Here is a 25,743-nt window from a genome sequence, read left to right on the forward strand (position 1 = left end):
TTTCTAAAAGATCTGGCTGAGAGATTTATATGTTTTATTGATTTTTTTTTAAAGAACCACTTTTCATTTTCATTGATTTTTCTTTTCTTTTAATTTGGATATATTCTTACTATATTTCTATAATTGGTTCTGGTTTAATTTCTTTATTGTGTGAGAACAAACTCCGTATGATTTTAATTATTTTAACTTTGTTAACATTTGTTTATGATCCGTGATGTGGCCTATCTTGCTGAATATTCTATGTGCCCTTGAAAAGAATGAGTATTCTGTTTGTTGTGTAGATTTTTCTATAAATGTCAATTAGATCCAGTCAGTCTGAATCACTGGCATTTTTTTTAGTTCGTTTATAACCTTGTTGGTTTCTGTCTTACTGGGAGAGTAATTGAAGCTTCCAACTCTTACCAGTTTGTTTATTTCTCCTGCCAGTTCTGTCAGGTTTTGCTTCCTGTACTTGAAGCTATGCTGCTAGTTGCATACACATTTAGTGAACTGATCCTTTTATCAGTGTATGGTGTGTTCCTCTTGGCTTTGAGATCTCTTTTGTCTGATATTAATATAGTCCCTCCAGCTTTCCTCTGATTATGCTTGCATTGCATATCTTTTTCCATTCTTTTACTTTTAACCTACTCATACCGTTATATTTGAAGTGAATTTCTTAGTAGTAGTAGCATATAGTTTTGTCATTTTTTTTGACAGTCTCTAGATTTTAATTGGTGCGTTTAAAGTATTTGCATTTTATATAATTATTGCTGTTTGCATTAGTTCTATTATTTTATTACTGTTTTGTTTCTTCTGTTTTTTATTCCTCAGTATTTCTTTTCCTGCCTTCTGTTGGGTTATTTGTACATTTTTAAATATTCAGGTTTAATTTACCTAATGTGATTTTGATTATCTCTTTGTGTATTGATTGTTCCAGTGATTAGAGTATATATCATGGGCCCAGAACCTAATTATATACTAAATGCTTCCTTGACTGAAGTTACAGTTTTAAAATCCAATCGCGATTTCTATTGTTAGTGCTGAAATTTTCCAAATAAACTCATTGAAAAATAATACAAGCTTTTTAAAACATACAGCCCATTAATATAAATTTATTGTCATGTATAATTTTTCTGACGAAATACAACACGTCTTCATTCACTGATAACTTTTTTGCTTAATCTACAGAAGATACTGCTTTATCTTCATAGTCTCACCTAGGTTAATGCCTGTTGATACTATGCAGCTCAGTTTTGCTTTTGAGTCTGAACTTTTGTGTCTATATATGACTTGTAACTCTAACTCTGTAAGCTAGCTCTGAGGACAGTGCTAAGTTTAAGTGATTCTGTTTATATGGTAATAGCCGAATCCGTTAAGTGGCTGTCAGGGAAACTTTGCCTTTTGTGTGTAGTGTCAAAAATTTCCCTTTGTCTCCTTGTTTCCTTATCTATAAATGGACGATTTGAGTTATTTAAAGTCTGGCAGCTTTTTTTTGTTGAAATATACTCTAATTTGGCTATATCCAGGTTAATTTAACCTACTAGTTTTTTTTTTATATTTTATCAATTAGTTCAGTTTAGTTAAGGGATTTTGGTTTTGTTTCTGTTGAAACCAAACTAATTTTAAAGCACCAGTAGAACAATTTGAAGAGCATAGATTTTACTGGTTTTTTGTTCAAGATATCTGAGTTTTAATAATTCATATAGATGCTAGAATGTAGCTTACTTAAGTCTGTAATACCCATCTATAGGAAATTTATAGCGTGAAATAGTTAAAATCAGGCTTGCCAGTTACTCTGCTTGTGACTGTGGCTCATGTCACAGTCCCGTTGGCCAGCATCCTCAGTTTAGCCCAGTGCTGTGCTGTAGAGCGTTCTGGGGTAGTAGAAATATGTGTCTGCACCATATCATTTGGTAGCAACTTTAATAAATTTAACTTTCAGCGACCACATGTGGCTAATAGGTCATCAGACAGCAATACAGGTATAGTCTCATGGCTTCCCCTTTCTTATGTAAAAGTCCCTTTTGGGAATTTTTTCTGGATCTCTCAAGCAAAACCTTCCCAGAAGTTCTTTGGCCTATTAAATCAGCTTGCAGAGCAGGAGACAGAAGGCTGAATAAGTTGGAAAGAAAACAATACATGAAGTGATAACTATAGTACAGTATGATAAGGATTAAATCAACAAATAGGTCAATAGAGTGACTGGATACCTGGGGATAGATGTCTGGGAGTACAGTGAATGAAAATAAACCACTCTGGGGATTTTAAGTAGTAAGGACTTAATTAATTTAATTTAAAATAGAATTAGATGTTATAAAATTACTGATCAAACCTATCAAGTTACTGGTTGGGTCTTCAGAAATAATTTCCAGACCAGTGCAGAACTACTGCAGAATCTGTTAGGAGCTCCTGCCATTGAAACCATGCTGGAATGACAAACACCTTGCTTCCACTTGGACTGCCGCTCGTTATCCAGGAAACTGATGTTAGATATTAGTCTGGAGAAGATGGGAAGAAATATGGAAGTTGTCTTTTCTTCTTTTCAGTGGCAAACTGAATGGACTTGAACAAGGAAGCTTTAATTAGAAGCTCAAATTGTTAAATGAAAATTTATTTTAGGCTTGATTAGCCTCTCTGAGAAAATTAATTATTTTACAGAGACATAGAGGAAATTGCACTAATTGTGGTGCATAAACTTTAAGTAGGTTTTATTGCATATGTATACAAATAACCCTTCTATATCCATTCTTTACAGATCCAGGATGAGAAGACTGATAAAGGTGGAAGCTAGCTGAACAGCTGTAAGATGCCCAAATCTGGGTTCACAAAACCAGTTCAAAGTGAAAATTCTGACAGTGACAGCAATATGGTAGAAAAACCGTATGGAAGAAAGGTACATGAGTATGCTAAAGATCTGTTTACTCTTTGGAAATTATGAAAAAGACTCCTGATAAGTATTTGTGGTAATTACTCACAAAATAAAAAGCAGTATGGGTGCCAGATCAATTCAGACTGTTTATCTAAGCCCCTTAGAGGTAAATTGGATTCCTAGGGATGAGATTGTTTTCCTTTCCCTAAGATAACATGATTACTAATACCGCACAATTACTTGAGAAGTAATCATTGAGCCAGGGGGCAGTGGGGGGATGGGGGATCCAAGTCCTCAGTCATTTCTTCTCTCACCCCTTCTCACACCCCTGAAACACATATACAGTAGCTATTCAGTTTTCCATATCTGTAACTTTGGATAAATTTACACGAACACTTTCAACTTCAGAGTATCTCTCTATTAATAGACAGCAGAGCTTTATAGAATTGTTGTGACAGTGAAATTACTTAAGTATTGTACTTAATGCAATGCTTGATACGTAGTAAGTGCCCAATAAATGTTAACTATTTTGTTGTTTTATCATTAATCATTGCTAATGACCCGTGATTCTCTCCTTTTACATGTATCTTTCTTCATTCCTACTCAATTTAGTACCTCAGAACCTTTATTTAGACTTTTGCAACTGTCTCCTAACTAACTAGTCTCACTATCCCTAGTCTCTCCTCATCTAGTTAGTTTTATACATTACCTTTGAATTTTTCTTTTTGTTTTGTTTTCTTCCTTTTAAGTCCTTTTCCTCCCCTAAGCTATTTTCTTGTTGAAGGACATCTGAAATGTTTCCAGTTTGGGAAATATGAATAAAGCTGCTAAGAACATCTGTGTACAGATCTTTTTTTTAATAGCTTTATGGAGGTATAATGTATTTACCATAAAATTCACCACCCATTTAAATGTGCAATTCAGTGATTTTTAGTAAGTTTATAGAATTGCATAGCCATCATCATAATCCAGTTTAGACCATTTCCATCATTGCTAAAAGATCCTTATGTCCATTTGCTGTGTTTTCCCGTTGCCACCCCAAACCCCAGACAACCCCAAATCTGCTTTCATAATCAAGACACATAAGTTTTCAACTTTGTTCTTTTCAAAAATCCTTTTGGCTATTCAGGGTCCTTTGCATTTCCATATAAATTTTAGAATTAGCTTGTCAGTTTTCACAAAAAAATCTTGCCGGAATTTTTATAGAGATTGTATTGAATCTGTAAATTGAATCTGTAGATCACTTTGAATAGTATTGGCATCTTAACAATATGTTTTCCAATCCATCACCACAGAATCTCTCTCCATTTATTTAGATTTCCAGTTTTCTTGAGCAATGCTTTATAGTTGTCAGTGTACAAATCTTGTGCTTCTGTTGTTAAATTATTAGTATTTTATTCTTTTGGATGCTGTTGTGGATAATTTCTTTTTGGATTTTTCATTGCTAGTATATAGAAACAAATATTTTTGTATCATGGTTGTTTATCCTTAGACCTTGCTGAACTCACTTATTGGTTCAAAAAGTTTGAGGATTCCTTAGGATTTTCTACACGTGGAATTATGTCTTCTGGTTGTGAAGATAATTGAACTTTTTTTCCAGTATAAATACTTTCTTTTTTTTTTTTCTTGCTTGATTGCACTGGCAGTCTCTGCTTTTGATTACAATGTTTAATCCACTCACGTTTAATGTAATTATGGCTAAGGTTGGATTTTTATCTCCCATTTTACGCTGTTCTTAGGTATCTCATGTCTTTTTTCTCTCCCATCTTTGCTGCCTTTATTTAAAAAATACTTTTCAGTATACTGTTTAAATTTTTCTGATTTTTTTAAACTATGTTTCTTGAATGATAATCTTAAAATGTTGATCTAGGGATTATAATGTGCATGCTAATTATCCAGGTTAATGTTGACTTAATTCCAGTAAAATATAGCAACCTTGCTCCAGTATAGCTACATTTCATTCCCGTCCTTTGTGTTACCTGTGTAATATAGATTACATCTACATTTGTTATTCACCCCAAAACAGAATGTTACAATTATTGTTTTATACAGTCTTCCTGAGGAATAAGAGAAGAAAAGAGAAATATATATTTATACAGTGTTTTGTTTTTACCTATAAATTTATCAATTTTGGCACTCTTAATTTCTTCCTGTGAATTCAGAGTACTCTTGTGTCATTTCCTTACAGTCTATAAGAATTTTTCTTATTATTTACTATAAGACAGATCTTCAGCTGTGATTTCTCTTAGTCTTCATTGATTTAGGAATATCTTGATTTTGCCATTTTTAAAAAACAGCTTTATTGAGATATAATTCACATACCATACAATTTACTCATTTAAAATGAGTAATTCAGTAGTTTAGCATATGTTTACAGAGTTGTGCAGTCATCACCTCTTTCAATTTTAGAACATTTTCACCTGAAAAAGAAACCCTATGTATTCACTCCCCATTCTGTCCCCAAATCCCACAGCCCTAGACACCACTAAATTTCTTTCTGTCTCTGTAGATACAGAATTCTTATTTGACTTTTCCCTTTTGGTGGATTGTCATCCTACTTCTTTCTCGCTTTAACTGTTTCTATGAGAATTCAGCTGTTAATTGTGATGATTTTTTTCATTACTCTTTTCTCTTTTGTCTTTAAACAATTTGACTGTAATGTGTTTAGGATCCCTTTGTGTTTATCCTGCCTATGGTTTGTTGAGTTTCTTGTAGATCATTTGTTTTCATGAAATTTGAGGGGTTTAATTTACTGATTCTGGGGTTTTTTTTTGTTTTTTTTTTGCCATCTCATACCTGCTGTTGAACATACCTGATGCATTTTCAGTCACTCTGCTTTTCAGATCCTCTCTGTGTAATTTTTCTTTATTGATAGTCTCTATTTGATTAGTCATTATTGTCATACTTTAATTCTTTAAATATTATTTTGTTTCTTTCCTTTCTTTCTAATAGCTGCTCTCTTGACCCACTCAGAAGTTTCTGTTAAATACTTTTTTCTCTTGCTTTTCTGTCTTAATTTTTATTGAAAATTGGACAGTTTAGGTCAAACTATAGCAGCTCTGGATTTTCATTATTTCCCCCCTTAGAGTTGTAATCGTTGCTAGTTTGTTTGTTTTTAGTAAAATGTCAGGCGTTTTTCTGCAGATATTTGTCATTTTGTCATGACCACTGGTGTCCATGTTAGGGAGAGTTGTTTGTTTGCTTTTAGCCTTGCTTTCTAGGGGTTGCCCTGGGTCTGCATAGGTCAGTTAGCAGCCATCAGTTGGTCCAAGGTTGTGCACAAACACCATGAGCTGGTAAGACTTCCACCTTCCACTGACATACTTGCGTGTGTGTTGGGGAGTGTGTTCAGTGTTCAGGCATTTTTCAAATCTGCCCTAATGTTTCCTTTCTGTTGGGCTTACCCAGGTCTTCCTTTCTGTGTGCCGCCTCCTAGTCAACTAAGGATGGTGTAGAGAGCTTGGACCTCACAGGTCTTCCCTGCACGTGCACACAGCGTCCCAGTGAGTGAGGGGTGGGTGCCGAGCTTAGTGTGAACATAACCTTAAGCTGGTAGAACTGTGGTTTTTTCCCCTCCATCCCTTTCCTACCCTTTTTGCTATTTTTAGCAACAGTATAGCTGGGTGGTAGGTTTTTGCCTCCTTCACCAGTTCAGGTCGACTCTCTGGCAGCAAAGATGCTGGTTTTCGTTGCCAGCCCCACCCTGGTACCACTTCATGCAAATCAAGCGTCGGTGAGGGAATGAGAACCACCCCAGGCAAGAATTCCAAAGACACTCACTGTTCTTACCTGTAGTTCACCAGTTTTTCTTGAAGAAAATGCTTCTCAGTTTGTTGTTTGCTTTTGTTCAGTTTCTAGAGCCTTGAAATGGTTGTTTTTGACAGCTTTGTTAGGTTTATGATTGTTTTCTTGGGGAGATAAGTAGCCAATATCTTTACTCCACCATAGGCAGAAGTTCTCCCCGGATGTGTTTTAATATGCCAAATCTTAAGGAGAGTGATTCCGTTGACCGATTGACCTTATCCAGCAAACCTTATGTGGGATGCCTGTTGTGTTATGTGCGTCTCCTGTGGCCCTTGGAATAAAACAATGAATGATTAAGTCCTGGCCTAAATCTTTTTTTGAGGACATGTAACTGATTACTCTACCAGTGTGTCGAATGTTTTGCTCTCAGGACCCTTTGATACTCTTCAACATAACTGAGGAGCCCAAAGGGTTTTTTTATATGTGGACATGTCTGCTGATATTTACAATATCAGACATTAAAACAGAAAAAATTTAAATGTTCACTAATTGCTTTAAAAAACGATAAAACTATTACACGTTAACACAAGTAATGTATTTCTTTGAAAAGCAACTATATATATATATATATATATATATACACCAAAACAAAAAAAAAATCAGTTAGAAGAGGGTTGTTGTTTTGAAGATATCTTCTATGTGTAGCTTAACAGAAGGTAGCCAGATTCTCATCTGCTTCTGCATTCCATATGTTCTGATATCACGTGTCATGTGGTTGCTAGAAAACTCAAATGTACATTCTTTAGAGAATGGGAAAGATACACAAACATCTTAGTATTATTGGGAGCATATTTCTGACCTTGCAGATCCCCTGAAATGTTCTCAGGAACCATACTTTGTGGCTTTCTGTGCTGTTGTCAGAAGCACACTAATGAAAGTATTTGAGTGAAAAGGAGAGAAGCAGTCAGTTCTAGGGTGTTCAGGGGTAGAAAAAGTGCTTAATCTGGATTCTCAAGGATAAATAAGTATGTGACCAGCAGAAAAATGGGATTAAAGGGGTAGTCTAAACAGGAGATGTAAAAAAGACAAGAGTGTGTTAAACTAGTCCATGAAGTTAGGACGGTTCATTATAGCCTGTGTGCCTTGCTAAAGATCTTGAATTTTATGCTGTAGCCATTGAGCAGAAGGGAAGGGCCATGGTGGAGTCCAGAGACAGTGTTACTTAAAACTCTAAGGAAAAGGCAATGTGGGCCGTGGCTGTGGGGATGCAAAGAAACTGGCAGATCTAAAAGACACTGAATTAATTAAACTTACTTGGATCTGTAGAAAAAGTAGTCTGGGTCCACTCGGAGGTTGATTGGACTATTCCGAGAGGGCATTCAGAAAAAGGAACAGATTGTTTCGAGAAGAATGTTTGGTTTGTACTTGTTGAATTAAGTTGGCCTTTGGAACATTCAAGTAGAAGTGTCAGTAGGCAGTTAGATATGAGTCTAGAGCTTGAAACAGCTAGACTAGAAGTAAATCCATGAGGATTTGTGGGAGAATGAGCCATAGGTGTGGAGGTGTCACCCAGAGGGAGTAGGACAAGAGTGAGAAGAGTGTACCCTGAGGAACTCAAAGGTTTCAGGTGGAGTCGGGAGGGGAGGAGCAAGGAGGACAGAGAGAGAAGCCGGAGAAGTTACCCAGAGAAGTCAGAGTGGGTGTCTGTTGCCAGACACCCCAGAAGCTAATAGGGAAGACGGGGCCATTGGATTTTATCCAGTGAGACTCCTTACAGTAACCTCGATAAAGGTCAATTCAGTAGAGTTGTTAGAATACAATGTTGTTAGATTTGAGGAAAGAATTAAAATGTTTATTTCTAAATGTTTAAATGTAGTGAAGGTTGCATTTGTGAAATTACATCTGAGCTACTTGATGTCAGTTTTTTGGATTTGAATTTACAAGGCTAAGGTTGTTGAAGCTTTTATTCTTCCTAGGTACTTTGTATATTTTTGAAAATTGTCACTAAGTATACAGTAGTCCTGAGCATTGCCATCATAAAAATGTGATTTCTTTCAAGTGTACAGGCAAGCAAAAAGCAAACTTTTTACTACTGTATTTCTATTAAAAACATTGCTTAGGAAAGTTAAGAATACTTATTAATCATTAGATAAATAAAATAAACACGAAGAATAAATGCAAACTATTAAATTCCTCATTTATTAACATTTGGCCTATGTAAAAGGATATATTCAACTGTTCTCAGTCTCACTTAATCATTCAGTAATTTTTCAAGACTGTACGTTTGTTTGGATAAGAGTCAGAAGCTCTTCCCAGGCAACACGCATGGTGCTTCCTGACATGCTTTGGGGTTTCCGAGCAGCTTACCATCAGAAGCTGTTGTTAGAAATAATTTTCTTCAGTTTTAAATAGATTTTTTGACTGCTTACTTGCACCTTAAAGAGGACCATAATTTCCATTCCAAATTTCCTGCTTATAGACCATGTTATTACTGCTTCTTATGACAAAATATGGTTAGAAGGGACAGTAGGAGAGAAGGTAGCATGACTTTTACTCATTTATTTGCAAAGTATATTTTTAGGATTGTCTTTTCTTAGTGAGTGTTTGGCCTTGAAGCCAGCCTCTAGCTTCTGCTGAGTTTTTTCTTCCATAAAATTTTTAGAAATGAATATATAGTTCTGTTATGTAAATAGAGACCTTATTTACAGTTTAATGTGATACAGACATTGCTGTTATGAGATTTTAAATTAATAAGTTAAGCTGAACCAAAATTTAGTTTCTTAAATGCATTTAAATAGACCATAGTTTTAAATAATAATTACATGCTATAGCAATATACTTTTTATATAAAGTGCTTTCATTACCTCATTAAATACTATAGTGGTCAGCATTCATCAAAAATGTCTGCTCAAAATTCTTCAAATATTTGTCTTTTCACTGCTAATCTGTGGGGGTTTTACCTATTGGTTTTAGTTTGAAATTCTTTCCACTGAAGTTTTTAGCTATGAATTAGTATTCATAATTTGTGAAACAAAATCTTATAAAACCTCTTCTGATAATGTAAAATCTGGGTTAAACTCATAAACTATGAGAGTGGATGTTGCTTATCTTTCTAAATAGCTGTGTCCTGTCCTTTTCATCATCAGTATAGTTCAGACCTTCATTAGCTTCTCTCCACATGATAATCAAGAAATTTTCTTTTATTATTCAAGTAATATGATACATGTTCATTGTAGAAAAATTAGAAAACATATATAAGAATAATGAAAAAAGAAATTGCCTCACCAAAAACCACGAAGGCTCTGAGCTTTTACCCTACCCTACTTGCACGCTAATTAGTTTCATGGATTCTGGCAGAAGACATGAGACTCCTGAGTCAGATAAAGGAAAGTTTTGTCATAGCAACAGCAGTAACCATACATCAGCATTTGTGCCTACCATACATCAGCATTTGTGCCTGTTCTCTGAGCTCTGTTTCTCACAGAGGGTCCCAAAGAGGACCAAGTGACAACTACATATACAGCAGCTTGTGTTACAGGAAAGGAACCCCAAATCTTTTATAATGGGTGATAAGTCTACCTGACCTTTGCCCTAACGGGAGAAATTATTTATTATAAAAAACAAAACAGATCTGATCTCCCTCTGCTCCAGAGGGAGACACTATCTGTATCTTCCAAGGCTGTTCTCTGTACAGATATCCTTGAAAAGACAGTCCAGAGTAAAAGGATTTAGAGCATTTGCTTGCAGGACATGTGGAAATGGCAGGGGAGCCACGCAGCGTTGTCTCCCAACACTGGTAACGCCGTTGCCGCAGACAGCCAGCAACGTTTGTTTTATATCCCTCTAGAGTTGTATGTGTTTTTTTAAATTTTCTTTTTTTCTAGGTAATTTTTTACCTCTTCATTTTTCTATCTTGCTGAGTTGGTAAAGGCCACTAGCACATCATTTGATACCAGCAGTGATAGGAGGTCATTCTTGTCTTGCCATTGAAAGAAGAACATTAATATAAGTGAAAAAGACAAAGTACTTCAAAATTAAAAAGTGTGACTGTGTTAGGCATATTATGTCATAGATATGAAAGAAGAATGTGCCAGTGATTCCTGAATTGTCAGAATATTTGTACCATTTGATAATACAGAAATTTCCAGACAACCACAAGTAAGTATTTCCTTTGAAAGTTACTTTCTCTGGATCTGAAAATAATTTTTAAAGTGGTAAAAATCTCAACAAAAACACTTTGTTCAGGTAGCACTTTCAAGGATAATTTTATTTTAGAGAACAGAGTAAGTTGGTAGTGGGTATGGATGCTCACACTGATCACCATATTCGATATTGCACAGGAGAGCATGATGAATATATTCTTGTGAACATTTTTCACTTAACATATTCTCAAGTTGATTTCTTTTATGGCCCAGAACAGTATCTTTATGTACGCAGGTGCAAGGCAGAAGGGACATCTTTATGTTTTTATTAGATTCTTTTGTTAATAACAAAGACTCATATTTCTAAGGCAAATCTCTAGAACCTTGTTGGTTAACCTTTTTATTAATCATGCCTTTTTATTTCTGATGCTTCGACATCTGGGGCCTTGCTGACCCTGGGGAGACTGCCCTTCCCAGGACTAGTCAGTTCTCAGAGATAGTGAACAACTCACTTGGTGCTGCACCTTTCATATGCAAACAGGCCTCTCTGGAGTCCATCTTATCCAGCTCTCACACTCTGGGCCACTGTCCCACTGCTCTAATAATCGTCTCAGAGCCAGTTACCAGACAACTGGAAAAACAACACCTAACCCCAGAGCCTGCTGAAATTGTTCAAACTAGCCAATCCTAAACCTGCTTACTCTGCCTTGCCTTTTTCTTCCTGTGAAAACCACACTGTAAGCTTTTGTTCATACTTCCTTCTTCTCCCTCTGCCTCCTGACCCTGCACGGTGCTTCCCCGTGTGGCATTGCCCCCTCTTCTTTGGAACTCTTGAATGACAGACTGTCTTCAGTGGCAGTGGTCTCTGATCTGTTGGCCTCACCATTCCAGAATAATAAAATCTACATTTTACAACAACCTTATAAGCAAAAGCCATGCCAGTTAAGCTCCATTTTATTAGCAAAACTGAAAAAACAAAGATTTTCATTTTTAACTAGGAAATAAATTATATGAGGCTTTTATTCTTCAGTAATCTGTACCAGTTAAGATATATGGAAATCATGTTCTCTTCCTAATTTGCTAATAGATTTATCAAGAATGAATGTAGATCGATTCAGTTGTTATTGTCAACATATTAAGATCATCATATGATTTTTCCTTAGTCCTTTGATACAGTGAATTGTTGTAAGAGATTTTCTAATAATGAACTATTTTTATATTCTTTGGGTGAACCCTGCTTGCTTATGATGTATTATCTTTCTAAGACACTATATTTGATTGAAGTTTATTTTTGCACTTACTTCATAAGGAATTTACGTGTACTCTTTGGTATTTGTTTTATTTTGCACTTGTAAAATGGATTGAGTAGCTTCTAATCTTATTTTTATGTTTTAGTATTGTTTATATGAAATGGGAAATATCTGTTCCCTGAATTTTTTATTAAAAATCTCTTGTAAAATCTTCTGGAATAGGTACCTTTTTAAACATAGTATCTATGGCTATCGCGTTTATTGTCTTCTGTGATCAGTGATCTGTTCGGTTTTCTATTTTTTCATGACCAGTGTTTACTAATGCATGTTTTCCAAGAAAATAATCCATTTTCCAGGCCTTATGTTATTAATGGTCTAAAAATGAATACAGTATTCTTTAGTAACTTTTAAAAATTTTTTGGCTGTTTTTTTAATATCCCTCTGGAATTGTATTTAAGTCTCAATCCCAGTCTTTTTTTTTCTTGTTTTTTTCCTCTTCTCTCACATCTTCGTGATAAGACTCACTAAAAGTTGAATTCCATTGTGCGTTTTGAGTCACCTTTTGGTTGATAAATTCTACTTAAAAAAAAAATTCAGTATTTTTAATGCTCCTCCCCACTCTTCCTTCCTTTTATTTACTTTCTGTCCTGGATCAAAAGCTTAGTATCTTCTGCAGTCTGAGTCTACTTCTAGTTTGCTTCTGAAAAAATCTCTATAATTATGGTATCTGTCATTTATTATCACAGTTCTTAAACTCAACAGCTAAGGTTCTGTTGCTTAGTTCTTAGTATCTAGCATGTTTTTCCAAAGGGTTATCATAGCTCGATTAAATATGCTGTACCGATTTGGGTGCTGGATTCTAAGAGTGAATTAGTAATTACTGTAGACCGTGAGGGTAGGATACGTTGTCACATGAGTGGGCACGTGGTGTTAATAAAATGCAATCTGCTTATTGATTAAATCCAGAATTGCTTTTTCAGATTTAAATCTTTGTTCACTGGTGATGTCTGTCTTATACTTAGACATAGATTTCTGGTATATTAAAGATACTTTGTTTTATTGTTATTTTAAAATTATTAAGTAAAAGGGAATATGAAACAAGTTAGAAAAAAATGTTATAGTTGTTGAAAGTGGGTCTTGAGGACATTGAGGACAATGACGGTTTGTAATAAAATACCCTTTCTGCTTTTGTGTACATTTGAAAATTTCCTTCATGAAGTATTTTTCATACCGTATGGCTTGGCTAATATTGTTATAACTTTATTCATATTTGATTTTTTAATAGAGTAAAGACAAGATTGCATCCTATAGCAAAACTCCAAAAATTGATCGAAGTGATGTGGGCAAGGAGATGAAAGAGAAATCGTCCATGAAGCGTAAACTTCCTTTTACCATCAGCCCATCAAGAAATGAAGATCGAGATTCAGACACAGGTAGGGTAATTTGTTGTTTTCTGGTAAATTTTCAGTCATTCTTTTACTGAGATTTTCGTTACCATTCCTCTTGTACCCCATTTTATAGAATAACATTTGTATTTCAGGTTTATCATTTTGGGGTGGAAATTCATATATTCCTCACCCAAACATGATTTCTAATTGTAGATGAAAACAATTTGCTTTCTTTTCTTATTCTCATTGTTTATTAAAAATCTCTTACCATTTTCAGAACTAAATTTTTTGGGAAGCATTTCAGTGATGAAAGTTTTACTCAGTGATATGGAGCATAGAATATGGTAGATTTGAGAAAAAGTTGTTGAGTTCTTGTGGCCAAATTATTGAACCCACCAAATAAAAAAGTTTAGCCACTTTAGATTCAGAAATGAGTCAGAAATACGTCCCTTCCAAAAACAAAAAAAATACTGAGGCTGCCTAAGCTCAATTTATAGTCCTTTTTTTCTCAAAACTCTTATACGTCAAGGATACTTGATATCAGTCAATCCCAGTTTTGCATAATAGATCAGAACCTTATTACTACCGCTATTTAATAAATTACTAGACTGTATTTTAGCCCTGAACTACTCATTTCTGGAAACTAATATGAACTTGAATGTTTGTTATATATTTATCAAAATTATTTTATTCCCTGAATGAAATATTATTAATGAACTGTTTTTAAGAATGTTTTAGCGACACTCACAGAAAGTCAGTGTTACAGTCTTAAGTTTATGTAGAAAGCTCATATCCCCCTTTTATCTTTCTGGCCCTCTTAATGATCAGTATGGAAATAATCTTGACTCCAGAATTTGTGAAAATACTCTCAAGTCTTTTGAAATCCCCTGTGTTGACATAGCTTTAGAAATGCTTTATTTTAGTGTACACTTTTATTGGGTAGGTTTCCTTGTGTGTGTTTGGCTCTCTCTTAGCTTGAACTAGAAATTGTTCTTAAACACTCATGACATTTTTAAACCTTGAAAATTGCTTATTTGTAGTGATTAAGAAACTATGTGCTTTGTTCATTTTAAGTTACACAGACTTCTTCTAAAGGTTCAGAATCTTGTTTTTTTTGAAGCCTTACTCTCCTTGTCCCTAAGCATTGTTCTCCAGCTGTCACTAGGTCACTTGGCTGAGAAGAAGGTGCTTATGTGCCTTTACCTATGCAAGATTTAACTTTTCTCATGCTTTCTCCTTGGAAGTCCTTTTGTTTGTCATTTCTAAAGCAGTTATATTAACCAGGTTTTGTTTCCCAATGACAATGATATTCCTACTAGTAGTTTGAAGAAGGGACTTAGAAAAATTCAAAGAATATTTTTAGAAGTAGGTGAGGTTTTAAAATAATATACTTCTCATTGAAAGTTTTATTATTGGATCAGGTGGATTATTTGTCTTTTATTTTGCATGAAATAACGGAGAAAGGTTTAGTGAGATGTGAACTTTAGGCAGTGAATAAACAAATCTAATTTATATTTTATTAATGGGATTATATGCTTTTCCCCCCGCTACAGTTTTTCCACTATTTGAATTTAATGGGATGTTTTTTGCAGCTCTGTCTCTTTAAGACTGTTTCATAAAACAAGCTCTTATTTTTCTTTTGGAACGGTTACATGCTAACCTTAAATGAGACTTTGATGGACTTGAGCATATGTTTATATTTTTGGTAGTCTGAATTTATAAATTTTAGTACATCACAGATGAAGGCTTTATTTTCGCACGTGCACACATCCACACACACATACAAAGCATTAAGAAGAATTTCACCAGGCCCAAAGCAAAATGTCTTATTTATAGTCAAGCTGTCTTATTTTCATAATTAAAAGAATAAAATAGAATCCAGAGTACTATTAAGTGATACTTTTCATATGAAAGATAATTACAGCATCGGACCTCAAATTTAACATTGGTTTTCATATGGAATGTATTATATTTTAAACAGTGAGCTAAAACTATCAAGAATAAAGTTATAGAAGGGAGAAATATTTACAACATATATGGCAACCCTTATTTTTATTAGTGGTTAAAGTTCTTTTAACGTGAAGAGAAAAACATAAAAATGAGAGAATGAACAAAAAATAAAGGCAGGTAGTTCAGAATAACCAAGGTATAGTTACCAAAGAAATATATGAAAAAAATGTATTAATAGTAGTCAAAGAAATACAGTTTATAATGATTAACACAATTGTCATTGGCCTAACTTAAAAACTGGTCCCTGGTTTGAAATAAGAACTTGCTTTAGTTGGTCTGAATTACAGGAATACCTTGTTGGAGGTAAATATAACAACATATATTAAAAACTAAAAGTTCATTAACATTTGACTTATTCTTTTGGCATTTATTTTATACAGACAATTACTGATGAGAGTAAAAATCATCTTCAAGTATGTTTATCTCAGTTTTCTTTATAATAACAAAAAAAGGAACATAGTTCAAGTAGTATAGAATTTGTTAAATTGTACTAAATTCAATGAAGAAGTGATTTTTTACCCTTAAAAATAACATTGTAGAAGAATATGCAGTATGACATGGAAAGATGTTTATAGTACACAAAGTGAAAAAGCAGGTTATGAAATGATATATACTATTTGATTTTAAGTCATATTCTTTATCTATATGCATATTCACACAAGGTGTATATAAACACACATACGGAAAGATAAGATTGTTTAAATATAAAGACTGTTTCCTTGTAGAACTAAGCCTAAACCTAGTGGGTTTATTATGGCTTCTGAACAAAAAATGTAAACATTGGAAACCCTGACTTAGTGAAAAATGAAAGAACAAAGAGGGAGGAATAAGGAAAAAATACTAATAGTGCTACCCAGCTGGACATCTCTTGTAGCAAGGGATTAACTGATATTGTTTAAAACTGAAATAACATGGTTTTTTAAAAATTATTACTTAAAATTTTTAATCTTTCCTTATTTAAAATGCTTTTATCTGTATGTTTATATATATGTGTGTGTATATATTTTAGTATGTGATATCTCTTATAGAGAAGCATTTCCTCTAGTTTTGTTTCATGTTGGCTTAAACTAAAATTAATCTTACACATTTTTATTTAAAGATAGCACATATATATGATATTTCCTTACTGTTACTTAAATTGATTTCTCTTTCCCTCTGCTAGTTCATCTGTCATACATATACATATACATATACATATACATATACATATACATATACATATACATATAGAGAGAGAGAGAGGCTTTGAATGATGCTCACGAGGTGTTTACATTTTATTTCCAGGATTTGGGAATGATTTGTTACTTTCTTCTTTGTATTCTTTTATATGCCTTGAATTTTTTAAGTAATAAGCATACATTATTTTTATAAAGCACAGTCATTACTTTTTTAAAATGACATTTATATTGTCCAAGGAGGGTTCAGTGGTCCTCAGAATCAGCAGTGCCATCAACTGGACGAGTCACTCTTAGTCTTCATTTTGAGATACCCCAGTGTATCTTCAACTTCCTAAATTCTTAATTTAATATTTTTTAATTTTTTGAAAGGTAAGACTTTCTAGAAAAGTAATTACTTGACTAGACAGATAAAATTTGGGGGAAAATTGCAGTGTAATTTTGAAGTCATGCCAGTGGGTCCTTCTAGCTATATCATAATCCTATACATTTCAACAAATCTCCAGTGTATCTACTTACATCATTCCAGTATCTATCCCACATTGTTCTGTCCTGTCAGAATTCCCATAAACTTTGTCCATGAAATGTTGAGAGGCTAATGTATACAGTGACTCATTGAGCCCATGGATGCAACTACATCTTACCCAGAAGACAAATTACTTCTTACACGTACTGTGTCAGCTTGTTTTATCACTTATTTTTAGCCTTTATTTTCAGTCTTCCCTCATGCAGAATCCTGACAGGGTAAATTGCTGTAGCTGTAACAGAGGCAATTTATAGCATCGTGTTTATTATCAGAGGCTTTGGAGCCTGGCAGCCCAGTGTTGACTCCCTACTCAGCCCCCTGCTAGCACTGGCCAGGTAAACTGAGTTCATTATGAGTCCCAGTTTTCTCATCTGTAAAAGTGCATATAATACCAGCTTCAGAAAATTCTGACCTTTGAGTGCAAATCAGTTTGCAGTACGTTAATTAAAACAGAAACCTGGCTAGCACTGACTTAGAGATTTTTAATCTAATGTGGTAAGACCAAGCAGAGGCAGGCTAGAGTTGGTATAGCAGTTCAGTAATGCCTTCAGGGCCTGGGCTTTTCTCATGTTTCTGCTCTGCCACCCTTAGCTCATCATAGGCTTTGTCCTTATATATTTTGTCTTACAGTCACGAGATACCCTTCCTGGGCAGAAAGTAAGAGAGGAAGGACCAAGTAGAGAAGTCTCTCTCTCCCAGTGAGACTTGGCTTTTTTGCTGGTGAGACAGCCTTCCTAGGAACTTCAGCCCGTACCTCATGTTGGTTAGGCCTCTCTAGTTGCAGGGGGGTCTGAAAAGTCACATATTCGGAGCTGGGCGAGTTGTCACCCTGATCAGAGGTGGAGTATTCCTGGTGGGAGAAGGGGAGAGTGCATGTTGAGTGGACACCTTACAGTACTGCTGCTCTATAGCACACTTTAGCGCAGTAAGTAATAACTGATAACTACTGTTACCTCGAATAGTTACTAAAATTTTACCTAAGTGACCTTTATTCCTGCACTATCACTCTTAAAATCATATTTATTTTCTTTCCTGATCTAATAGCATCAAGAGAAAGCCACAGTCCCTTGACGAGAAAGCACTGAACAGCTGTCTTGAGGCTGTACGTGAGGGAGTCTCTTCTTGGCCTCCAAGCTAGACTTGCAATTATTTTGTTAAGAGCATCTTAGCAGATTGTATCTTTATTATACCCTGAATTACTTATTTTTTATTCATTCATAGGAGTAGGGTTACGGGGTTAAAAGGGTTAAAATTTCTGTGATGTTTCTCCAAAATGATTATACCTAGGTATAAAGCCTCCAGGAGTGTACCACTGTTCTTCAGTCTCAGATAACATCAGGGCACGTATTCCTTTAGATCTGATAGATCGAACGTTCTTCAGGGTTAAACCAGTAGTACTTCTAAAACTTTAGTTTGCCTGTTTAAATAAGCAGAAAAATACAACATTCTTTACTTTTTAAAAATATTTGTTTCCTCTTAGTAAGCATTATTTATTTACTTACTAATTTTTTCTTTTGGCATATGTGAGTAAGTGTGGTATGAGAAAATCCACAGGGGCGCAGTATGATCTGTTCCCAAACTCCACGGTGGCGGTTGTTGAACACGTTCAAACGTTTTAAACTAAATTTCTGCTGGCCAGCCTTAAAAGTTCTGTTTTCCTGAGGCTTCAGATGCCTTTAAAGGATTTACCCTATTGAATATGACTCAAGCAAATTTGGAAAGGGAAACTTACATAAAAAAAGAAACATGATTTTTCTGGTAACTGTGTTAAAGTAGGAGGTAAAATCAGTGCTTTGCTTAATAAGGATAGTCATCTTTTGGTGATTTTCATGGAGATTACTTATTATAGATTTAATCCCATCTATTCCCCCCTGTGTTTTATTATAAAAATTTTGAAATACCCACTGCAAACTTTTAAAAATCATTCTTGATACTTTTCTTGTTCTCTTGCAATCCAAAACAGAATATTAGCTTAAAATAATGGCTTTTACAAGAAGGATTTACTGTATAGCACATGGAACTATATTCAATATCTGTAATAGACTATTATGGACAATAATCTGAAATATATATATACATATATATAAAACTGAGTCACTTTGCTGTACACCTGACATCAGCACAATGTTGTAAACCAGCTATACTTCAATTAAAAAAAAGATGGCTTTTAAAATATAAATATTGCTCGTCTTGCCTTGCTGCCAAGAACTTACTGGGGAGAGAGAATTGCTCTACTTAGTACTCAGTGTTTTACAAAAACCTCATAGGTAGCAGTAATCTCATTGTGGTCTGGTCTCAGTAGAGCACCGAAGGAAGAAGTGGTTGAGTAAAAGGACAGGATATAGAAGTTTTAAATTTTCTAGCTTCTTAATTGCATTTTTATAGAATACACATTCAGATGCTCCAAATATAAACATACTTATCTGAGTAAGACCCAGAGAGTGTTATGGAGTCAGAGTGGATTAATTACTGCCAAAGGAAGGTTTGGATGAACTGTTAAACTACTTTCTTATATTAATGAATATAACCGAAAGTTCATTTTATCCCTCATTCTTTAATCTGTCACAGTAATATCTGCTCCAGTAATCCATTTGATTCAGTTTGTTGGTGCTGCTTATTGATTGCCACTTTTTCTTTGCTTTCCAGTCTACGGAGGCCTATTTAAATTTTTACTTGCCTTTAAACGAAATGTCAAATATTCTTCATGGAATTCTTCTAGTTGCTGACTTAATGTGTTTAGTCTTGAAATACAAGTATTTATTGAAAGGCTTGTAATTCAGTTCATTTACACATATGCTCTAGAATTGGTCTAAATGTTATTAATGATTTCTCTTTCAGTTGAATGATCCTTATTACTAAACTTTTAGGCTTATCTTTAAATTTTTCGAATACTATGTTTAAGGGTTACTTGTTCTCTAAGTTGATTTTCTCCCAACATTTTTATTTCCTTACACCTAAAAAATGAATAATGTCTATAATAATGATCCTGGAGAGAAAAGTGTAAGCCAGTAGATTGAAAATGTGAAGATCAGAATAATATTATTTTGAGTTAAGATAGCTTATTGCTTGAAAGTAAAAGTATTTGCTCTGGCCTTATTGCCAAAAGTCAGTTCTCCATATTGTTGTTTGTCTTCTTCGTTGAGTTCTTAGCTGATAAATGTTTTGATTTAGACAGCTTTTTTTCTAAGAGGTCTTTAGTAGTGTTCAGTGTAGTAATTCATACCATTTGAAATGTATATCATTTATAGAAAGGTCTGTGATCTGGAATGATGCTGTGGTCTAAAATGTTCTGTTGTCTTGTGAGTAGTTTTGGTATTCATAGAACAAAAAAGGTTGATGCAAGTCCATTATTCAAAAGTCATTTCTAAAGACAAATTCTAAACAAAAAAACAGTGATGGAGTACTGCCTCTTTCATCATTATTCAGAGATTGAAAAAAATATATATCCTCAAAAGAGATGATATGTTTTAATAAGCAGCACCAGTGACAACTGTTATCGCAAGGTACATGGTTGACTTTCTCAACTTTAATATTCCAGTTAAAGAAACTGAAATCTTAGTTATTGGCCAAACCTGTGATTTAAATGTACTTTTGGCTTTACCTTTAAAATATAATCTTTTGGGAAAACAATGATACATCATTGACTAACTAGTGATCTTTTGAAAAATGTTGGTTTGTTGAATTCTGCATTTCCCTTCGTATGCTTTTTTCTTTTCTCCTGTCTTCTCATTCTGTAGATTCAGAACCAGGACATACAAGTGAAAATTGGGGGGAGAGACTTATATCTTCTTACAGGACATACTCAGGTAATTAGATTATCAGGGGCTCCTGTTTAGCCAGTGGTTTCTGTCACATTTACAATTAATTATTGTGCTATAAACAACTTACTTTCAAACCAGTGTGTAGATGTCTTTGTTTGGATAAGTGAACTATATGTGAATGACACGAAATTTTCCAATTTTCTTTTGAGCTATGCGGTGCATCATACCCAAGACATGCCCTGTATGAACATTGTAAGCAGGGTGCATACCGCCACTAAGGTGTTGTGCAGTGTACTGTGGGGGCGCCGCTCACCTAGAAAAGTGTTCAAGTCAGCTCCTTGGAGTTGTGCGGTGCAGTGACCCCTGTGGGAAGGTACCCGAGAGCCTTAGTCTCTTTGCTGTACTCCCCGACAAGGTATACCACGTGTATGGATGGTGGTAGGCAGTGTTGTCTTACTCTTAAATCATGCAGTGTTTTTTGTTTTTGTTTTTTTTTTAAAAACACCCTTAAAAACTTTTTTGGTTGACCTCCTTAGTCTGTTGACTTCGCTGCCCATGTTGAATTTCAAAGTGGATCAAAACACTAGGTTTCTTGGAAAAATGCCATTAAAGAGTAAATATATTCTCTGGTATGTGTAAACTAATTAATTGTTTTGATTGTCTTTTTTCCTTTTTAATGAGCTTACATTCTTGTCTCTGAACTGTTTTTAATGTAAAATACTGTGTAGTCCCTGATTGTCCAGTTTTTAGCATATGACATTTAAGTCTAAAAACTGAAATAAATTTTCTGTTTCTGATGTACTTTGTATTTATTTTATAGATTTGTAGGGTTGGTATAAAACCAAATAGTTATTCGTAAAATTATCTTAAAAGCTGTTAAATTGAGCTGATAAGTCAATAATACTTAGTTATCAAAATTTAGGGGTGGGAGGCATGTTTACAATAAGCATTAAATTGAAAAGACCTACTCTTGTGGAGTTCAGTGTTCTTTCCTAAAATGAGGCTCCTAAGTACCAGGATGCACCTAAAAGAGCTGTATGTGACGAAGCCATCCACGATCTGAGTATGACTGCTGAAAGTCAGAACAGGAGAGCTCCCAGCTGTTAGAGATTGTGTAGATATTTCAGAACCAAAGAGTATTTGACAGCGTTTTTCCTCAGAATTGAAGTATATACATTCTAAATGTGATTGATTTAACTATGTTCCTCTGTATTTGAGTTTGTGCTCCATTGCTTCATTCTTTATACAGTGACTACTTTGTGGAAAACGTTATATTCTTTAGTTTTTGAGATACTGATATATTTATGAACCAGATCCCCAAGAAAAACAATTTTGTCTCTTCTCCTTAATATGCTTAATTGGGATGTGACATTTTGGAGCTTTCTATTTCTTCTGACATGACCTGGAAAGAAGGCACTGATTTTTGAGATTATAAGACTGAGACATCTCTGTTATTCTAAAGATCCTCTGAACCTTGAAAGAAAGAATGTTGGATTCTTGAAAAGTCCCAATACCTTTTTCTTTAGTCTTAAGTGAATCACTTGGATTTTTCTTTAAAAATCTCTTAAGATGGCTGAGTGGAATTTCAAGTCTATAGTAGATTGTGCTGAATGAGTATGTGTGTCAGTGTTTCTGTGTTTAAATTTTAAAATTCTGACCCATTAATCAAATAAATAAATATGTATTTCAATTACTGAAATTTGAAAAAGTACCTAACTTTTTCTAGTATATATAGTATATGATCATTTTTTACTTATGACAGGTCAGAGGAAACAAGTTCTTCACTGGATAGATCCCAGATTGTCAGAATTTTGTTGAATGCTTTAAACTTGAAAAGGCAAACTTTGCAACATGGTAGCCTAACATTTATGTTTTTGAAGAATGGTATATGGTTATCTCTAGTCTAGCTGTTCACTTATCTTCTTTTCCTATCTCATGTAAAGCATGAACTCAGATAACTAAAGTAACTCAGTTAAAGAAAAAAGTTCATTTTGGATGCTGATATCTAATTGAAATTTTTGCTTGAATATTTGGAGTATATCCAGTTAGTTTATTCTTCTCCAGAATGTAATAATTATCTCTTTGCTCATTGTCAGCATGGAATTCTAATAATGAATTTATAATTGTCTTACTATTTTCTATAAACAGTATATATCACTGTAGAGCATATTTTTTAAAACATTGTATTAAAATGCAGTCAATACCAAAAAATAATTATTTTGCAAATGAGAAAGTAAAAGACAAAATTTTTTCCAAAATTTTAGAAAGTCTTTTAAGGATAGAGGTATTATGTGTTTTTTATTTTGCTTCCTATAATTACTGAACTTACTTTCCTGAAAATAACTTTTCTCCTTTCTATAAAATTGTCACACTTAAATATTTAATTCTGGGTGAGAAGTACATTCATTACATTTAAAGATTTGTTATTCAAATAGAAAAGTATTAAAACTACAGCAATCATGGTTCTTCATTAAATATGAAGCATACAGAACATTATTAGGAGAAAGTACATGTTTCTGGAAAAAATAGGCCTGTTCAAAAGACCTGTTAAGGGCTTTGTAATTTAGTAGGCTAGGTGAAACACTGTGCTGAAACTGGATTTATACTAATTGGATCATTAATGATAATAAAATGACAAACATGAAAATAAAAGAATATATTAGAACTATTAATATAGACTGACTTTTAAAGTGTTGAAATTTTTAATGTAAAATCAAATATCAGCTAAATGGATATTTTAGGAACTATTGAATTTTGAGTGATTTGTGGGCAGCAGAGTTTAAATATTAAGACCTTTAATTTTTCTAGGCCATTAAGACGCCAGTTTATCCATTTTATCCTAATTAACTAATACATTGGAAGTTTTTATGCCTTAAATAATAATACAATAATACTTAAATAATATCAAACTTTTTTTAGTTTCTTGAATCTTGCTAGATCAATAAATACTTACCTCCTAGAGTAATCCAGCTGCTGGCCACGTCTGTCTGGAAAAATACCCAGTATTGACTACTGAGCCATCCCTTCTCCCACTCATTTTTGCTGTTTTACAGGGAGCTTCAAACCTGGGTCAGTAAAGCCCAGATGTCGGTATAGGATTTCCCAGGAAGTAGATGCCTAGACAGTTAATAATAGGCAGGTCCTCTCAGGGGACTACCTGAACTAATCCTCAGGAAGTCCTAGAGGAAGAACAGACACCTGTGTGTCTTTGAGCTGTGAAGTCCACTTCCATCTGAATATTCCAGCACTTCATGGGGAATTCTAGCTGCACTGCCAGAAGTTTTCCCAAATAGCTAAATCTGAGAGCTGACTTTTTGATAGATCTTTGAAAAACTCCTTAGAATTTTTTGTATCTTTGCAGATTCTCTGTTAACTTCCCCCTCCACCCCTACACACACACACACACACACACACACACACACACACACACACACACACACACACACACACACACACACACAATCTTTAATTTGCTCTGTTTTAACTTTGACTGATACTATGCCTTGTTCAACTATCCTATGACTGGAATGAAGTGATCTGCTGCTTTTTTTCAGTAATTATTCTTTGTGATGTGACTTGTCTTAAATATTTGTCTCCTTAGAAGATTGTACAAATATTCAGTGGAATTAGGGAAGTAATATGAAGGAACATGGCTATTTAGGCTTAGCAGTAATTAAGAAGAATAAAATTATAATGAATGAAAGAGAAGTTTCGAAGATGCAAAACTAAGGAATGTTTGAAATATTATTGAAGAAGTTAAATATTAATAGAATCATTAAAATACAAATTTTACTAGGGCTGAATTTCCAAATGTTTCTAATTTTCTGAAAATTATACAATTAAAAGTATTTTTCAAAGCATTCACAAAGAAAATTGTTCATGTAATGGAAGCCTGGTGCTCTCTCGTCTGCCTACTGCTAGTTCGTTTGTTACACACGTTTCTCGTGTACACGTATAGCATCTGTTTTTAGAAAGTCTTTTTATGTTTTACTTTTGAGTGCTTAAATTTCTTTCAGAATCTTACGCTTTTTTTTTTTTAATCATTCCAGAGAAAGAAGGTCCAGAAAAGAAGAAAACAAAAAAGGAAGCAGGAAATAAGAAGTCCACCCCAGTGAGCATTCTTTTTGGTTATCCACTCTCGGAGCGAAAGCAGATGGCACTTCTTATGCAGATGACAGCAAGGGACAACAGTCCAGGTGACACTTACCGTCACTGAGTCCATGTGTGTCCTTAGTTTTCCTCACAGTGTGGCCTTATCTTACCAATTACTTTTAAGTACTTTAAATTTTTTAAATTCTTTTCTGGATTTAATCAGAATTTTTTATAAGTTTGTAACTTTACATTTATTTGTGTGACAGTTGTTTATTGTCTGTATCCTCCACTAGATGAAAGACTGTACAAGAGTGGACATTTAGTAAATACTTGTCAAGTAGAATGCATACAGTTGACCCTTGAACAGCACAGTTTGAACTGTGTGGGTCCACTTTGTGCAGCTTTTTTCAATAGTAAATACTAAGTACTACACGATCTACAGTTGGTTGAATCTGCAGATGTGTGACTGAGAATACAGAGAGCCAACTGTAAATTGCATCCGGATTTTCAGATGCAGGGAGGGTAGGTGCCTCTCCCTAATCCCCAAGTTGTTCTGAGGTCAACTGTAATTTAGAAATGATCAGTCAACTTGAGAAATCTGTTGCAGGACTGTGTGCTTTTACCTTGCTCCGAAGTTTTTACCCCAGGTTCTGCAAAGCTGCTTCTAGGTTTATAGTTTACTTTTCAGTTCATTAGCACCTTGCTGAAGGCTGATAATCTTATCACATGCATTTAGAAGCAAGGGTATAATCCATGTTTTGTTAAGATCTACTAAAATTTATTTTAAAAGGAAAAATATCTACAGTA

The 25,743-nt window shown here is 34.3% G+C and overlaps 1 protein-coding gene across 9 annotated transcripts in view; it reads left to right on the top strand.

The window, feature by feature from the left end:
• ANKRD12 (ankyrin repeat domain 12) overlaps positions 1-25,743 on the top strand; it is a 109,107-nt gene that overhangs the window by 25,257 nt on the left and 58,107 nt on the right. For 6 of the 9 annotated variants that reach the window (XM_072949258.1, XM_072949250.1, XM_072949251.1 and 3 more), the window contains exons 2-5: positions 2,735-2,872; positions 13,270-13,417; positions 20,821-20,889; positions 24,894-25,040. In XM_072949258.1, the coding sequence (XP_072805359.1) occupies positions 2,786-2,872; positions 13,270-13,417; positions 20,821-20,889; positions 24,894-25,040 (451 nt within the window). In that variant the 5' untranslated portion in view covers positions 2,735-2,785. The remainder of the gene's footprint in view (positions 1-2,734; positions 2,873-13,269; positions 13,418-20,820; positions 20,890-24,893; positions 25,041-25,743) is intronic. The other 3 variants (XM_072949255.1, XM_072949256.1, XM_072949257.1) reach the window with 2 other exon arrangements.

This window comes from Vicugna pacos, chromosome 24, assembly GCF_048564905.1.
Source record: "Vicugna pacos chromosome 24, VicPac4, whole genome shotgun sequence".
Classification (NCBI taxonomy): domain Eukaryota; kingdom Metazoa; phylum Chordata; class Mammalia; order Artiodactyla; family Camelidae; genus Vicugna; species Vicugna pacos.